Raw genomic sequence first — 16569 nt, 5'->3', positions numbered from 1 at the left:
TTTTTAATATGTGCAATAGCTTGTTAGTCTCCTACTATTTCTAATTCCTTTTGCACCTTCTCTTGTACCTGCAGCTGAATGGCACTTCTTAAAAATCCAGGCTGAACTCTTCAGGAATTATTAGCAATTCTAAGAGCCTGTTCAGAGTTATCCTATGGGGGCCCAAATCCAAGTATTTAGCACTCTCTGACAATGTGAATCCTTTAAGGTAGTTAATACTGAGGTGAAATTATTAATCCTTACCCAACTGCTTCCATCCAGAGATAGCATATATTCATCCCAATGAACTCTGACATCTGTTTTGTTCCACAGCCTCAGTCACTCAGGTTATCTGGCCAAGGAGCAATAGTTGAGATCTGCCCAAACATTTAGAAAAGTTTCATGTTTCACCAGGCAGCCGAGCATTTTCACACACTACTTATTTATACAGACAGACTACATCAGGCTCCCTTAATCCGCTCCACCCTACGTCTAACCAACGTAATAGCTTGCTATTTGTCTTGGACTATAAACCAAATATTTAGAAACGAAACAAACAAAAGAACACTACTGGGTTTTACAAACAGGTATATGACATAATAGCTGGTGGTGCTGCTGCAGCTGGAGCCCCGGGGGTGCAGAGCTGCCTCAGAACCAGTACTCGGACACGAAGATGTGCACGTTGACGATGTTCCGGTGGGACACCACCCCCCCCATCACGTAGTTCATCTCCAGCTTCAGGATGGCGTGGAAGGGTCCAACAATGGGCCTCACCTGGCGAACCACACCTGTGGGGACACCAATAGGTTGCTGGGGTTAACAGGAGGATCAGCCAAGCCTGGATGGGCTGCGCTGCTCTTTGTGTTCAGTGCGGCCCGTGGAATGACATTTTATCTACTGGGTCTCGCAATAAAGTTGACAAAATAAGAATAAAATACAACTTGCATATTGAAATACCTTGAAGAGGATACAGAATTAGCACGAAAATGCTGCTAATAGCAGAAAAACCCCTATATATTCTGAAAGTAGCGATATTTTTTTTCCTTTTATTCAGAGACATAAATTCGTGTGCTTTTCCACAGGAGATTCCCCCAAATAAGCCAGCACACACATTGCCCCAAGGAGCACACGAGCACACCTGGGGATGCCATTACAACTCCCGGGACTGTGTCGAAAACCTCATTTCATTTGGGACAGCAGAAATCATTGTGGAGACCAGCCCCCTTCCAGCCCCCTTCAGGCAGGGACTGAAGCTGAAATCAGGCTCCTGGACTCCGGGCAGAGCGTGGGACAGGACCCTGGGGAGGCACATCTGGGCCACGAGGTGTTATCGGTGCCTTGACATGATGTGGCTGAACAGAACAGGGTTACAGCTTCAGACCTACAAAAGGAAGTCAACACAAGCTCTGCCGTTGACTCTAAAGGCTCCAGGTCAGCTCCTAAACTGGTTCTCAGTTAATGTTTGTGCCCTAGTCCTGGTGTTACAGAGCAGGCAGCTCCCAGCTGCTCCCATCCAGAAGGATGGACCCAAATGTCCCAACCACGGGGAGCCAAGGGCAGCAGGCACAGGGAGCCTCGTGGGGACCCCTCCTCAGAGTGAGCTGACAGAGCCTTTAGTTCAGAAGGAAATACCCAGTGTAAGGGAGAAGGTTCTCCTCCTGCCCTGTGTGCTGGGGGTTGTTTCACAGGCAGGCAGCACATTGGTGCCATCCCAGAGTCCTGCAGCCATTCCCTCTGAGCACACTGAGATCTGATGGGAGGCAGAAACGTTTGCTCATGCAGGCTGTCAGCACCTTGTGCTAAGGCAGGGCTGACATCACAGCTTTGTCCTGCTCAAACACTAACCAATATCTTCAGCATGCAGGGAAATTGCAAACTTCTCACCACACTGACTTTTCCTTGCCATATTTGATGAATACATTTTTTAAGCATCCTTCCCCCTGCAATTTATATGTACATACATTTATATATATTTATATATATATTATTTTTTTTTTTTTAGCTTTCTTGGCTACTCTCCTGTACCTTATAAAAATGACTGGGCTTGGCAGATGATGTGTTGAAACAGAAAAACCTGGCTAAAATTGCCTTCCCTTTAGGGTCACATTGAAAGCATTTTGCTAACAACTCGTCCCATTATTGCAGGCCCTGCTCTGACTGACAACCACGGGAACACAGAGCGCTGGAATCACTCAGTGCTGGCAGTCTGGAACCCACCCTGGGAGCAGCTCCTGCTGTCACCACCCAGCTCTGAGAGCAAAGGCTGCTGGTTCCATTTAGCAATGGTTTCACAGCATTCTACACTCTCTGGTCTGGAGGTGGGATTGCCAGTGGTGTCATTTCTGCTGTGCTGTGCCCCACTGTGGCATCCCTTCACACATCACTGCATCCAAAGCCATCAGGAACTTCCTCCTTCCTGCTCGGATGCATCCTGCGAACAGGCAGGAAAAAAGGTGGGGTGGGGAAGCCCTGCCATCCTTGTGGCAGTGCCTTTCCATGCACTTTCAAAATCAAGCCTCTAAAATGGCTGGGAAGTGAATGCTGTGCATGCTGACAGCTCTGCTGAGGCAGAAACTGAGGAAATGCACAGAGAAACACAGTACTACCACAACATCAAACAAAACTGAAAAAATAACAAACAAAAACTGCAGTTTGTCGTGCCAATGTCCTGAATGGTCCTGAAATGACCACCCTGAAGGGAGTATTTCACTCCTCTCCCATTAAATGAACAGGATGATCCAGCAGTGGGTCTGTGCTACAGCAGGAGTGTGAGGATGCAGTCATTCAGAATGGGCAGAAGGAAAAAAGAGTGAGGGGAAAACCTTGAAATGTAATGTTCTACTGGACAAAAGCATGAGAGGTTTGCAGCTCTTGGCAGATTCAGTCCTCAAGAGCTTTACATTTTTGTTTTGTGACAAGTGCTAAAATGGGAAACCTGCGTATTTGTCTCCACCAAACTCAAGGACAAATGCAAGTGGAAACTGTGCAACAGGAAAGCTACTCAGAGCCTGAAATCAGGCTACATGCTTATCCAATTCCCAGTGATCCTGTCGCAGTGCTCTCAGGATTTGCCCCAGAAATGCTGTACAAGGCCACCTTCCCCAAGGTGTTGCTGCCCTTTGGTGCTGCCTGTGTGTGGTTCTCTGCTGTCTCGTGCCTTCCACGGGAGGTACAAGGGAGGGGCAGCTCTGCCAGACCCAAACAAGGCCAGCAGTGCCAAACAGAAATCCAGGGAAAAAGCTTGAGATCCAGGCCTGGTCCCTGGAATTCACACACGTGGCTCAGTGAAATCAGTCAGTATCCAAAAGCATTTAGCCCAGGACACATTTGAAGGAGCCACATGTAACAATTCTGGATGTTTTCAAGCACCACAGATTTAGGAGACACTGCAGCATTTGCATCAACATGCTGTTCCACTCTCCCTTTTGGCAGACTAGTGGATCCAGATTGGTGGTCTGGCATCCTTCTGAATATTAAGTATAAAAACATACCTTACAGTAACAGGAAGGTTACAATTTTTAGATGCACTGAAAAGTCAGGAAATGCAGAAATTAAGCTGCTGCTTTTTGATATCTTTTACCAGTCTAAATCCAAAGGAGCTGGATGGAGCCACTCAGATTTGACATGGGGATAACTGCAGGTTGGGAATCAGTCCTGGATCAATGCAGCAGTGCCCTCTGTCCTGTGAGGTGCTCTCTGTAGGATGTCAGGAGCACAGTGGTGTTGCTCAGTAAATGACCTGAAAACAGAGGCCTCTCACATACCAGCACTTGGTCCTCTTGGGTACCAAAGGTTCAGGCTCTACAGCTGGCAAATGGGGTGAGTTTATTTAAGGAAGTTCACCCCAATCTTTTCCCAACAAAATTAATTTCAGCTAGGTAAGCTGAAATTTTTGCACAAAGAAAATAAACCAGGAGAAAATGTGTCTGTATTTGAACAGGAGAATCACTGAAAATAAACGAACTTGGAGATTCCCACTGCTGCTGAATCCCGTGTGCTGGGCATCCTTGAGCACCTGTGTTCTCTTGCCTACAGGCACATCTGTGGCAGCAATTGCTGGTGCCCTCCAGCCTGATGTGCTGCTGGTGCTGCTCATCCTCTTTGGTTCACACTCCGTGACCCGAACACAAGCTCCATCTGCAGAGAATGCCCCGTGTGACAGGCCAGGCAAAGCCCTTCCACCAGCTCACCTGTGCTTGGATCTGCTCTTTTGTTAACTGAGCAGAGATGTCATTGCACATCCCAAATCTGCTTGGCTATCTTCATGGTTTGTTGACCTCCTTTAGAGAGCAATGATAAGACTTATTTTTCCCTGCACACTTTGCCCTTACTGTAAACAGGATCTGTGGCCATCCTTTCCACCTGCTGATCTGTGTAAGCAAACAGCCTTGGAGGGAGAGGCAGCAAGTTTTTGGACGTCACAGTGATGGTCTGACCATGTCCCAGAACTTCTAAAGCTCTGTAATTAATGCACTGAGCTGTTCTCTTGTCCTGTTTCTTCTTTTATGTTTCATATTTAATATTGTCTAAGGTAAAACTTTGTCACCCTGTGTAGTGAGGACAATAACCTAAATAATAAATAATACTTATTTTCCAATGCTTTTAGTGAAGGAATTTTTCCTAATATCCAATCTGAATCTCCCCTGGTGTCACTAGAGGCCAGTTCTTCTCCTCCTGTCCCTTGTTCCCTGGGAGCAGAGCCCGACCCCCCCCAGCTCCCCCCTCCTCTCAGGGGGTTGCAGAGCCACAAGGTCCCCCCTGAGCCTCCTTTTCTCCAGGCTGAGCCCCCCCAGCTCCCTCAGCTGCTCCTCACCAGACTTGTTCTCTAGAGGCCACAGGTATTCCTTGGCTTGTCTATACCTCTTTAAGATATCATTGCATTTCTCTGCTTTGAAATATATGGGACCCTCAGGCAGTTCACCTCTGTGTCTGGTTTCTGCTTGTACCTTTGTGTGAGGCAGCTGATGTGCTGAGGAGCTCCATCTCCAGCCCAGGGGAAGCACTGCTCCTGTGTTACCACGTCAGCCTGTCCTGGGGGACAAGTCCCTGCCTTACCATGAATTCACATTTTGCCTCCAGAAACCCAGACTCCTAATTCTGACTTCTGTGCTAAGCTCACTGCTGAGGCACTTGCAAAGCTCTTTGAAACCTTTTTTTTTTTTTTTTTAAATAACCTTTCTTCCTTTTTTCCACTGCTAACCACAAAACCTGCTGCAATTACACTCTAGGGGACCTGGGTCGTGGTGTTCCTCACAGCCCTGGCTGAACACTGCATTTCCATTTTCCCTAGAGAAAGTTCCTCCAGCAGGCATCTCTATGGTTTGCAGAAAGCAAAGCAGAGCCAGAGCACTGATTTTCACACTGCCACAAGAAAAGGTTGGTTTGCCTTGGTTACATTTTCCATTGCAGAGGTGAAGCTCACAGGGTTTTCCACAGGGATTGATTCTTGAGTCCAGTCAAATATTTAAATCTGCATCATCATTAAGAGCACAGAACAGACATAAGTTGCACCCATTCTTCGAAAAGAGAGCCTCAAAGAACCCAAACTTTTAAGGATCCCCAAAAAATCAAGCAGAGAAGTGTCAGTGGAGCATGTGAGGAATCAAGGGCTGCCAGGGGCTGTATCTGCTGCCTGCTGGAAGAGAGGACCTGCTGCACTGAACTCCTCTTGCCTTACCTGCCTATGCAGCTATGTGTATCTGTGTATATAAAAACAATCCCAAGCACTGCCAAATCAAAAGTTGTTCTTCCAAATAACCTGTGGGCTACGCTCAGAAAAATACAGTAAACACTGCTATCAAAAATGGGATCAATTCCCTCAACCACATTTCAAGCTCTGGGTTCAGTAACAAGCACAAGAGCTCTTTTCCTCTTGGCCCTTTCCCATCGTTCCCCCCATGAGATTACAGGCCATGGTTTTATTCTGGTCATCATGTGCTGATCAAGAATGAAGCAGGCCCAGCTCACCCATGCTGCCATGCCAATGGCCTTCTGGTAAAAACAGCAGGAATGTCTAGTCCTCATTAAATAGATAAAATCCCACGTGAGAAGCATAACAGCCCAAGTAAATCAGTTTTTCCCCTAAATTTCCTAATCCTTGGGCTATGAGTCTACCAGGTCTGATTGTAAAAAAAAACTGAAGTCCATCATTAAAAAGAATCCCAGAATGGTTTGGGTTGGAAGGGACCTTGAAGCTCATCTTGTCTCACCCCCTGCCCTGGGCAGGGACACCTTCCACTATCCCAGGTTGCTCCAAGCCCCATCCAACCTGGCCTTGGACACTTCCAGGGATGGGGCAGCCACAGCTTCTCTGGGCAACCTGGGCCAGGGCCTCACAGGGCGGAGTTTCTTCCCAATATCCAACCTAATTTTTCCCCCTTTCAGTTTGAGCCCACTGTGAACCCATGACCCCACTGAAATGTGCTCCCTTTGGAAAGGAACACTGCAAGGATTGTCAAGAGAATGTGCTGGTACATGGTAAGAGAGAGTGCTGTCTGTTTGCAGATGGAACTTTTGGGATGAGCTGTTAGTGACACTTACAAGAGAGAGATTTCAGTGACTCAAGAGAACACCTTATAATTTTTCCTCCAGCTATTTTCCTTGTGCTTTAAACGGATACTTGGAACATGAAATGGTTCATTTGGAAAAATTTGAGTACCAGAGAATGTGGTGAGAGCTGTGGAGCTGGAGCATAAACTCAGCTGAAACTCAGGTAATTTATTGGGCTTTATATTAAATTCCAAATAATCTCAGCCTATGTTCTTAAGTCATGAATTTGGCCACTCCTGGTTCTCTGTTTCCCCACAAAAACCACCCTGGTCCTTTTTACAGCCTTGTCAGAGATGAATAGTCTGAAGTGCCACATCACAGCAGTAACTACCCTTGTCTGAGCAAATGACATTTGGGAATCACAAAACCAGTTGTCACCTCAGCCTCCTGGAACCTACAGCCACGGCATGACTGCCAAAGGAAAATATCCCAAAACACTGGCACACTGGTGGGAATGTGTGCTGAACAACTCGCTGAAGGGGAAGAGCATGTCTCTGAGTTTCCCTTAAGCAAAACAAGAAGACTGATCTCCTCATGTTAATGCAAGACCTTGGACTATAACTCCAAGTTTTCTTTTCTCCTCAAGGCCTCTTGCTTTATACTGCTGGCCAAGATTTACAAAATTAAGAGTAAACATCTCAGCTGCATCAGTGTGACTTAACAGCTCAGTCAGAGTTTCAAAAGAGATGTTCAGGCAATGAGGAAATTCAGGACTAGGGAAACGATCATTTTTTAAAAGGCAATGGTGATAGGATCATTCCAGAAATGAGCAAGAGGCACAAACCCAGCCATGAATAAATGCTTCTTTGGATCAAACCATAGGCAAGGAGTTGCAGGTGAGGCTGGAACACCAGGCTATCTCAGTCTACAGCATGTAAATGCATATGTATAGTGTGGAGCCAAAACTACACAGCCAAATTTATTTTTGGCTCTGTAGACCTCAACTCAAGTCATGTTAAGATTTGTAAGGAAAAAGTTATTTCTTATCCAGTATTCATTATAAATATACAAAGTTCATCAATAAGGTTGGAAAATAATTCATGTCCTGGTCACAAACAGAAATTACATATTTTAGGCTATTTTAGCAATTTTTTTTCTGTGAAAAGCTTTGGGACTCTGCATGCATTACAGTTTAATTAAATTCCTTTCCTGAAGGCTGCTCTTTATTCCAAAAGTTTATGCCAAAGTAATGGTTTGCAGGGCATAAACTGCTCTGCCAGCATACTTAGTGGAGTCCTTACTGCCCTACCCCATGCCAGGGGAGGAGGGACGTGAATGAGCCCTCAGATAACTGCTGACTGGATCCTACCCCTGAACATACTCTGCTTCCAACACAGCCCATTAGGGACTGTCCTGCTGCCTCTGGAGGAGTGAAAGCTGCCTTTGCTGTCAGCCCCTGTACCATCTTCTTGCAGCAGGCTGTCAGGCAGCCCAGGCATGATTTCCCCTTCATAAATCCTTGCTGACAGCTCCCAGTCACCTCCTTGTCCTTAGGATGTTTGGAAATGGGTTCTGGGTGGCTTTGCTCCGTCTCCTTCCAGGGACTGAGGTGAGGCTGAACAGCCTGTGCTTCCCTAGATCCTCCTTGGCCTCCCTGAAGATTGCTGTGACTTTTGCCTCTTTCCATGGGAACTTCTGACCACCACAATCTTTTAAAGATGAGAGTCCCTCACAGCAGCATCAGTCAGTTCCCTCAGCATTTTGGGGGCACCCCACCAGCTCCCAGGGACTCAGCCATGTCCAGTCTGTTTAAATGTTCCCTAACCTCAACCTCCCCCACTGAGGAGGAGCATTCCTTGCCTCAGACCTCCCTGTTGCTCTGAGAACCCCAGGACTCCTGAAGGCCAGTCCTGTCAGTAAGGAGTGAGGCAAAGAAGGCGCTGAACACCTCAGCTTTCTCCGTGGCTTTTGCCACCGTCTCCTGCCCCATTCCTGCCTCCATAGGCAGCCTCTGAGGCATCATGCTCCTCCACTCCTCTCCAGTTCATGACTGTGCCTGAAGGCACAATCTACCTGTCAAACTGCAGGCATTCCCCAGACCCCCAGATGTCTGTCTGCTGACTTCAGAAAGTTCATGTACGCTTGAGATTCCTCCATCTCGCAAAAGCTGAACAGTCTTTTTCATTTTCTCTTCTTGTGTGTGTGTGTGTGAAAGCTACCTATATTTCTCTCAATTATTTGTGACAATAACAATGTGGCTCCTGCTGTGTGGTGCTCTATAGTTTGATACAATCTGTTTTATTAATAAGTGGCTCCTCCTTGGAAAATGAAATATTTCTTGGTAGTCATCACTACAGGCATCAAATCATATACAGAAAAATAGCTCTGAAGATATCATTAATCCTTGAGCTGCCACACCTGACAAACATAAATATGGTGAAAGGATTCAGAAAAACTCATTAATCAAAATACAAGCACTGAAATAGGTTTCCTCTTGCTTTGAAGTATATTGCCCTCATAACATTGTGAATTAGACCTTCATTCAAGTTTGATGGTGAACACTTCACAAAACAAAAGATTTGAAGGATCAAGTTAGAGTTGGATGTTAACAAGGTTTCCATGCTGATGGAGAACTGCTCCACAAGAATGTGGCTGGCTATACATGCCTTTGCTAAAGTGTTTTGGGGACAAGATTTTCAAAAACATGGACCTCCCAGATCTTTATTCGAATTCCTACAAAAAAGGTCTATTTTTCAACTGTTGAGCAACCTCGTGCTTATAAAACGCTTCAAAGTCAGTTTGGACACATAAAATTCACTTTTATAAACTGTATGGCACTCAGAGTAATTTCACTGTTGGTTTAGGCTGATCAAAAATAGTGCTCCTTTAGTGACTTTAAACAATTGTGTCTAAAACTCTCCAGGTACTCCCAGCCTTTGACATTTCCACCCAGGGCACCAGTCTTGGTTTAAGTTCAGCTAAAACTGAATCTGCTTCTCTTTTTGCCTTTTGCTTCAATTCCAAAGGAAAAATGAAATTACAGTACAGGAACTACATTTCAGCACGAAAGAAAGGATCTTTCTCCCTTATTCAACAGATCAGAAATTGGGGATTCAATTTATTATAAATGCTATCCTTCAACAACTCAATGAAGTTTAATTTCATTAACACTTGGGCTTCTCTAGAAAGCTTTGATTGCTGAAATGCATCAAATAAAGAGGCCATAAAGAGGCCTCATGGTATTAATACATTTTTTGGCCAGAAACAAATGGTAAATATTTTCAAAGCTATTATCTGTCATGTTGGATCATATGGAGCCTCAGTATTATGAAAGAATTAAAACAACCTTTGATTTTACTGAGGTTTGGCTAGTTTACAAACACTATGATCTTTATTAAGGATACCAAATAACTTCAGAGAGATGTGCTCTTATCTTGGTTTGGCAAAGTCCAAGTGCCTTTAGATCCCTGGTTTGCTTTTCAGCCAAACCTCGCAGTGGGTTTGAACGTTGACAATGCTGTGAAATCACTCAGGCCTAAAATGCAATAACTGTACTTGAAGTAGCCTCATTAAAAAATAGTTTCCACCATATATTTTTTAATCTTTCCTGTTTCACCTTTGACAATGTGACACGCTTTATGTAGTAGAGGAGTCTTACACATTACAAAAAACAGGTGGAAAAACTTCAAGGATCAATGTCCAAAAGGTGCAAAATCACATATGTCAGCCTCCTGATGCTTTATTCCCCATATCTTATTTGCAGAGGGTTTAGTGTCCATCATGTGCATCGTCACGGACAGGTAATGCCTCCATTTAGTGAGAGTGGCTGTGCTCACCCTGCCTGTCCCACAACTGCATCATCCCCACTCAGCCAAGCTTGGATCCCTGACGTCTGGGCAATGGATTATTGCAAGCCTAAGCATTTTTTGGCAATGAGCCACGTTATGGCACACAGCACAGTATGGCTGGAGTGAAATTTGGCATCGGGAAGGTTGTTCCACTCAAGCACAAGGCTCATTCTCACCAGAACAGCACCCTCAGCATTTCTCAGACACGAAATGAAAATCCACCTCCCGCTCGAGGTGCTCGTCTGCCCCCAGAAGAGCTCTCCAGCCTGATGTTTTTCTGGAGGGGAGGGAGGGTGTTGAGAGATTTGACTACTGAACAGTGCAGTCAGCAGCATCCCAAAAGGGCAGGTTTAGGCAGTAAATCCAGGATCCCGTTTACCAAATGGCTTCTGGGCACCCTCATCTCAAATGCACAGCTACTCGTTTCTGCGGGGCAACCTGGCACAGAGAAAAACCCACAAGATATTCTTTGCTGAGGGGGTCCTCTGTGAAAGGGGCAAGCCTAGAGATGAAACCAGGACAAAGATACTAAAAGGACTGTGTCTTTTTTAATGTGTGGCCGCAAGAGCCTGTCGAAAACCCCGCTGAATTCTGTCCTGCTCTGTGAACTCGCTGGGAATGCCTGGCCAGCACTGGTTTTGTACAGCCAAACACCACTGTCATCTCATGCTACTGGCATTGCAGTCACGACAAAAGGTTCCTGTTGCTGCCTATTGCCTGGCAGGTGTTTCCACCCAGGAGTTAATGTGCATTATCTCCCCTTGCCCTGCGGACAGCAGAGCTCTCCTGGACGCCCTGGCTCTGCCTGCGCCTCCCCGGCCTCACAGAAGCTCAGCTGGAGATGAACTGCTGCTTTCAGTGCCACAGCTGTGCCAGGGAGCCCAGATCAGCCCAGGAATCTCATTGTGCTGAACACCATAACACAGGCATGGCAGGAGCCAGCCAGCCTCTGGCCCAAAGCTGGAGTCTGGAGCAGCAGAGGAGACTCAAGCAGAGGGGAATGTGAGGGCACTTCCTGGCCAGCTGGTCCAGAGACAAAGCTCAGAACCAAACATTCTGCAGTCCAGTAATGGAATTTAATGTCAGGCCATACAAACTGTGAAAGGATTTTGCCACTCTGCAAATGACCAAACTAATTACGAGACACAGAACTACTCCCCCTGTGCTCAGCACAGGTTTCAGAGACAAACAAAGCACCAGTCTCCTTCTCCTGCCCGCCAGCCAGTGTGGATCTCACAAGCACACTTTCCTGTGGTATCTAGTTTTGTTTACCTTCTTGGCCATTCTTTACAAGTGTCTTCCCAGCCTCTGGAACACACTAAACAGTCATGATACCACCACGGAAATCAGACTGCTGCTCAGTCCAGTGCTCTGCTGTCAGTAGTTGAGACACTTTCTGTGAGGGTTCAAAGATGACACCATGAACTGTCACCCGTGTAAAACAGGCTGCAAAGCCAGGACAGAGACAGCAGTGAAATGCTTGCAGACACCAAGGGAGAGCAGTAGTGCAAATCAGTGTAGGTATCAGTGTATTCAAGCACCAGCACAACCCCCCTGCAAACCTCTATGGTGACATTTTATAGCTGTATTGGCTCCGGGTGTTTTCCAGAAGAACAGCACCATTCTGCTTCATAGGCAAGAATATATATCCTAAGTCATTACCAAATGCAATATGGAAGATTTCAGCCTACCAAAGCTCCTTTTAGCTGTGTTATGAAATTTTGAAACCTTACTGAAGTTTACCAGACGACAAAGTGGGATTACTGTTATAAGGAAATGAATGCACAGCTGAAGGGGAAAGTGTTTTATAGCATCTGATAACACCTTAGGCACTGATAGGACATTTTTGTACAGGTTGAAAATGCATTCTTCATTTTTCACTGACAGCTGGTTAAAGGAGGAATGCAGTGAAAAGTCTATAAAAGCTTTGAAAACCCCCCAAAGCTGGATAATACTGTGCTTCTGTTTTTCTCCCACCCATGCTGGTAGGTGAAGTTGTTAACAGTATCCTTTGGACTCATTGCCACCTTGGCCTCTTAACTACACCAGCAACAGAGAGTCTACAGCACTCCCTGAACCATCTCTTTTTAATCCAATAGGGCAGAAATACTGGAAGCGACTTTTCCCACGATTCTTTTTCACCAGCTTGCATCAAGTCTGTGTGCTGCCACTCCAGCAGTCTGGCTTTCATTCCCCCTCTTCCCCTGAAAGATCCTTTCTGCAGGTCAGCAGAGCTGGTTTTTGAGTCTGTTCTTACTTCTTTTAGCTCCTCCATGTCTGATACTGCTGATCATGGATTCCCATTTGATATGTTTTCTTCCCTTGTCTCTGCCTTCTCCTGCCTTTGGAACTGCTCCTCCTCCACCTCCTTTGGGAGACCGTGTTCTTTCTTTTCCTAACGTTCCCTGAGGTAGCTCTTTCCTCTGTTTCTATTTTCTTCTTTTTCCTTCCTCACAGCCTGCTCCCTCGCACTCACCTCCTCCTACGACCCCAGCTGCTCTCTCTCCATCAACAAAGCACAAACCAGCCTGGTCAGCCCCTGTCCATCTCATCTCATGTATTTCTCAGCTTCAGTAACATGCCCTTGGGTGTCTCAGTCTCAGGTTAAAGGGATAATGCCTAAAGCCTGACTCTCTTCAGCCCACAACTCTCTGTCAGTGTTGCAGCCCTCACTTTCCTTTTGTACCTTCATCTCTAACAGCTTCTTTAAACCTTTCCCAAAAGAACTGCACCTTTTCACTTTTTTGCTGTTACACTTTTGAGAGCATCTTCTTGCTTTCCATTCACACAAACACAGGTTAGATGCAGGTCCTTCCTAAGGCATCCTCTCTCTCCTGGTTTGTGAAAGCTTAGCAAAACACTGTGTTACTAAGTAAGGGCTTCCTGCAAGAGACTCTTCTTCACTGGCCTGTCCTTTCTCCCCCTCTTGTCCCAGTGTTCCCTTCTTTCTTTGAATCCCTTCACTGGCTCCAGTTAAGGTTTATTACACTCAGCTCTTTCAGCAATACTAGTAACTATTTTACTGCTTTTTTCCATATACTCTTACAAATTTCATCTCTCTCTGAGAGATGAATCTCCTGTAGAAGTTTTCTATCTTTTCTCTCGTAGAGGAAATCAGTCTTGTAGAAGAAGATACCTGGTGATCTAACTTGCATTAGCAGATAAAATAGCTTAGATACTTTGGTCATTTCTCCTGAAATATTACAGCAGAAAGAAATATGCTTATTGTTCCCTTTACCCATGCATCTGTGATTTACTAGCAGATCAAATGTATTGTCTTCTATAAAGGGAGCAAAAAGCCATTAGAAAACAGGCAGCAAAAAAAAAAAAGATTAAAAAATAGGCTCCAGGGATTCCAGAGGCACATGTGGTCATCCAGCAGGATGGGCCAGGTGTGCTCTCCCACAAGGGTATGAAATGCTGGTTGCAGCAAGTTGGAACATTGCAGTTGCAGAGATTCCTGTAAACCTGTCTGGTACTGGGCTGGCTGGGCATTGGCTCTGCTGAGTTCCTGTGTTCCCTCCCCACAGCCCCTGTGTTCCTGCAACTTAGTGGGATAACCAACAAAGCTTTCTGATATCATCTATGCCCTTTGTATTCTTCCACCCTTGCCTTTCTTTACAAGAGGGACTCACTTTGTGAACTCCCATTGTCCAGGATCCCATCTTATTTATTTGTCTTGAAAACTTCCCAGCACTTTTTTTATGGGAACACTTAACATTCTGATTATTAATAACAAGAAAAATGGTATTATGATGAGAGCAGCAGAACTGCTGCTGGCAGAATTATTTGCAATCCTAATTTTACACATACAACGTGCTGTCCTGAACCTCTGCCCCTCCAGGTAATATCAGCTGGGGGTTTGTTTTGTTTTTCCTTTTCCAATTCTGCTGCAGGCAGTTTTCTTTGCAGTTTCCATCCATTAATCTCAAAGTACTTTTACATAGAGGAATTAATTAAGACTCTTGCACACAAGAATTAATTAAGACAGTAGTAGGCATGTTTTATCATCTCCATGTTGCACATGGGGGAACTGAGGTGAAGAGAGAGTTGCCCAATTCTTTTGCAGAGCTGGGAATGTACTTGGGCATGTATCTTATCCTCTCAGCTTGGTGTATAAGAATATCCTTTCTCTCCTTACGTTGTGAGGCAAATATCCAGTTTACCAAGTAAAAATACCATTGACACACAGTCCTGTACTGCAAAATGGAAATGCTTCCCTCAGGCGAATACCTTGGCCAGTTGACTTTCCAAACACATCCTTCTTTCTTATTTCAGACAGAAAAAAGCATACAGCAGGAAAAGCAAACTACTGGAACTCCTGTGGGATCTGATAACATTTATACTCTGCTAAAGAATTGCCCCAGCACCTGAAATCTGTAATCTTATCATCCTGCTTTAACAGACTCTCCCTTTCTCAGCACTCACATATACTTCTGCTTGATAAGGAAAGAAATATAAACCTAATGACTTGGGATTTTTATCTGCAGCTCATAAAACCTTTGCAGAGCTGATGCTGGGCTATCCTGCTTCTGAAATGCAGCAGTGCCACCTTCAGACCACAGTAAAAAGAGCACCTTCCCAAACCCTCTGTATGACCTTGAAAATCAAGGTGGGGATTAATTGCTTGAGTTAATTTCTTTGACCTTGCCCTACAGTATTGCTGAGAGAAGAAAGTAAGCAGAAAACACTCTACTCACCCACTGTCATACCATCCATGTAACGCTTGATGATGTCAAAGGAATCTCTTAAATTTCCCTCTGTAATGTCAAATATGATATCTGCCTGGTTGGCCGGATACGTAGGTGTGACAGCACGAAGGAAAATGATCTCTGCAAATAAACAGTATCACAGAGTGTCCTGACAAGTATTTGAAAACACCACTGAAGAATCTGACAGAATTTGATCCAAAATGACTTGTCCTCAAAGCTCCCCTCACCACTCCCAATTTGTCCTTTAAAATGGAAAGAAAGAAGATCTGGGGGAAGGGAGGGTTTGGATAGACTTATTTTCTTCTCCTGCACCATCCAAGAAGCCCTGAAGCCAAAGCACTCTTGTACTGTTAGAGTCCAGAAAGAGCACTCTTGGAAACCACTGTGACTTGCAGCATGTACCCCAAGAGGAGAACACGGAGGGTGGGCAGTGGAGGGAGCCAAACAGATCACTCTGATTCCCTCAGGCTAAGTACTGCCATTACAATTTAGAGTCCTTCGGGGTTTAGGTTTAAAAATAACAGGGAGACTATTTTTAAGTCCCTTGTGAGGGAGGTAAGTATTATTGCTCTCATTACCATCCCCACTCTGGAGAAGACGAAACTAAACTTTGAGGCTGTGTAAGAACTCACCCGAGGCCATGCACTGAGTTCCAGTTTATGTCTCCTGGGCTTTGGTAGTGCTCTCAGACTGCTGGGTCTCGTCTCTTTTTATTAAACCACGAGGCTGGACTAGTGAGGGAAGAGTTTGGGAAGCATCCTGGGCCAAACCCTTCGCTCTGCTGCCAGTACACCTGGTGAAGCCGAAGGGCTGGGTATGGGAGCAGAAGTGGCCATGGGGCATTCCCTGATTCCCTGGGAATCAGGGCCAGCCAAGGTCTGAAACAGGCCTGACACAGCCTACAGGAGCTCTACACGGCCAAGGGATTGGTGCTTAAACTGTTCCTCTACAGAAAAGGGCTGGGATGTCTCCTTCCCCATTCCTGCCTGATGCAGAGGAGAAGAACCAGCTTTGGCTTTCATTAGGACAACTTTCTGAGACAGCAAGGCTGAGACTTTGGCTGCATCAGAAACAGAGGTTTAGGAGCTTTAGAAACCCCTCCAAAACAGTCTTCCTTTCCTCCATGCCCTCCTCTCTGTGCCTGTGCCACTCAGGGAGGACCTTGCCCTGCGGAGCAGCAGGGCTGCAGCACTCATCCCCCTCTGGGGGTGTACACAGCCCCCACTGACCAGAACATCCCTACAAATGCCAAGGAGCAAAAATTGGCTTTCAATCTGTAAGTTTATATGTGAACTAAGAAAAGTGAATGTGATCCTTACGAAAGTGCAAGGCTTAGAAACTGGCAGGTGCTGCAGGGCACAGCCACTCACTTGGGGGCTTTTGGAAAATCCTGTCTTGAAATCTTTCTGTCCAGTCCTTGGAATTTCCCTTCCTTTACTCTGTGTTTTCAATAACAACACTTTGTTTGTCCACAGGTCAAAAATCAGCCAATCATGTTCAATCTAATGCATTTTGTGATTAATCTTTGCGTGTGGGTAAGG

General features: G+C 45.5%; 1 protein-coding gene across 5 annotated transcripts in view; it reads right to left on the bottom strand.

Annotated features, from left to right (window-relative positions):
- Window positions 1-417: 417 nt before the first annotated feature.
- FBLN1 (fibulin 1) overlaps window positions 418-16569 on the bottom strand; it is a 57240-nt gene continuing 41088 nt past the window's right edge. For 4 of the 5 annotated variants that reach the window (XM_027702542.1, XM_027702546.1, XM_027702549.1 and 1 more), the window contains 2 exons: window positions 15017-15148; window positions 418-767 (listed from right to left, as the gene is read on the bottom strand). In XM_027702542.1, coding sequence (XP_027558343.1) covers window positions 628-767; window positions 15017-15148 — 272 coding nt within the window. In that variant the 3' untranslated portion in view covers window positions 418-627. Of the gene's footprint in view, window positions 768-14552; window positions 14647-15016; window positions 15149-16569 lie in introns of those variants that run through there. The other variant, XM_027702544.1, reaches the window with a different exon arrangement.

This window comes from Neopelma chrysocephalum, unplaced genomic scaffold (genome assembly GCF_003984885.1).
Source record: "Neopelma chrysocephalum unplaced genomic scaffold, ASM398488v2 Primary Assembly neopelma1_188, whole genome shotgun sequence".
In the NCBI taxonomy this organism is placed as follows: domain Eukaryota; kingdom Metazoa; phylum Chordata; class Aves; order Passeriformes; family Pipridae; genus Neopelma; species Neopelma chrysocephalum.
The sequence above is the reverse complement of the archived record's forward strand: the minus strand, read 5'-3'. Positions and strand labels throughout refer to the sequence as shown.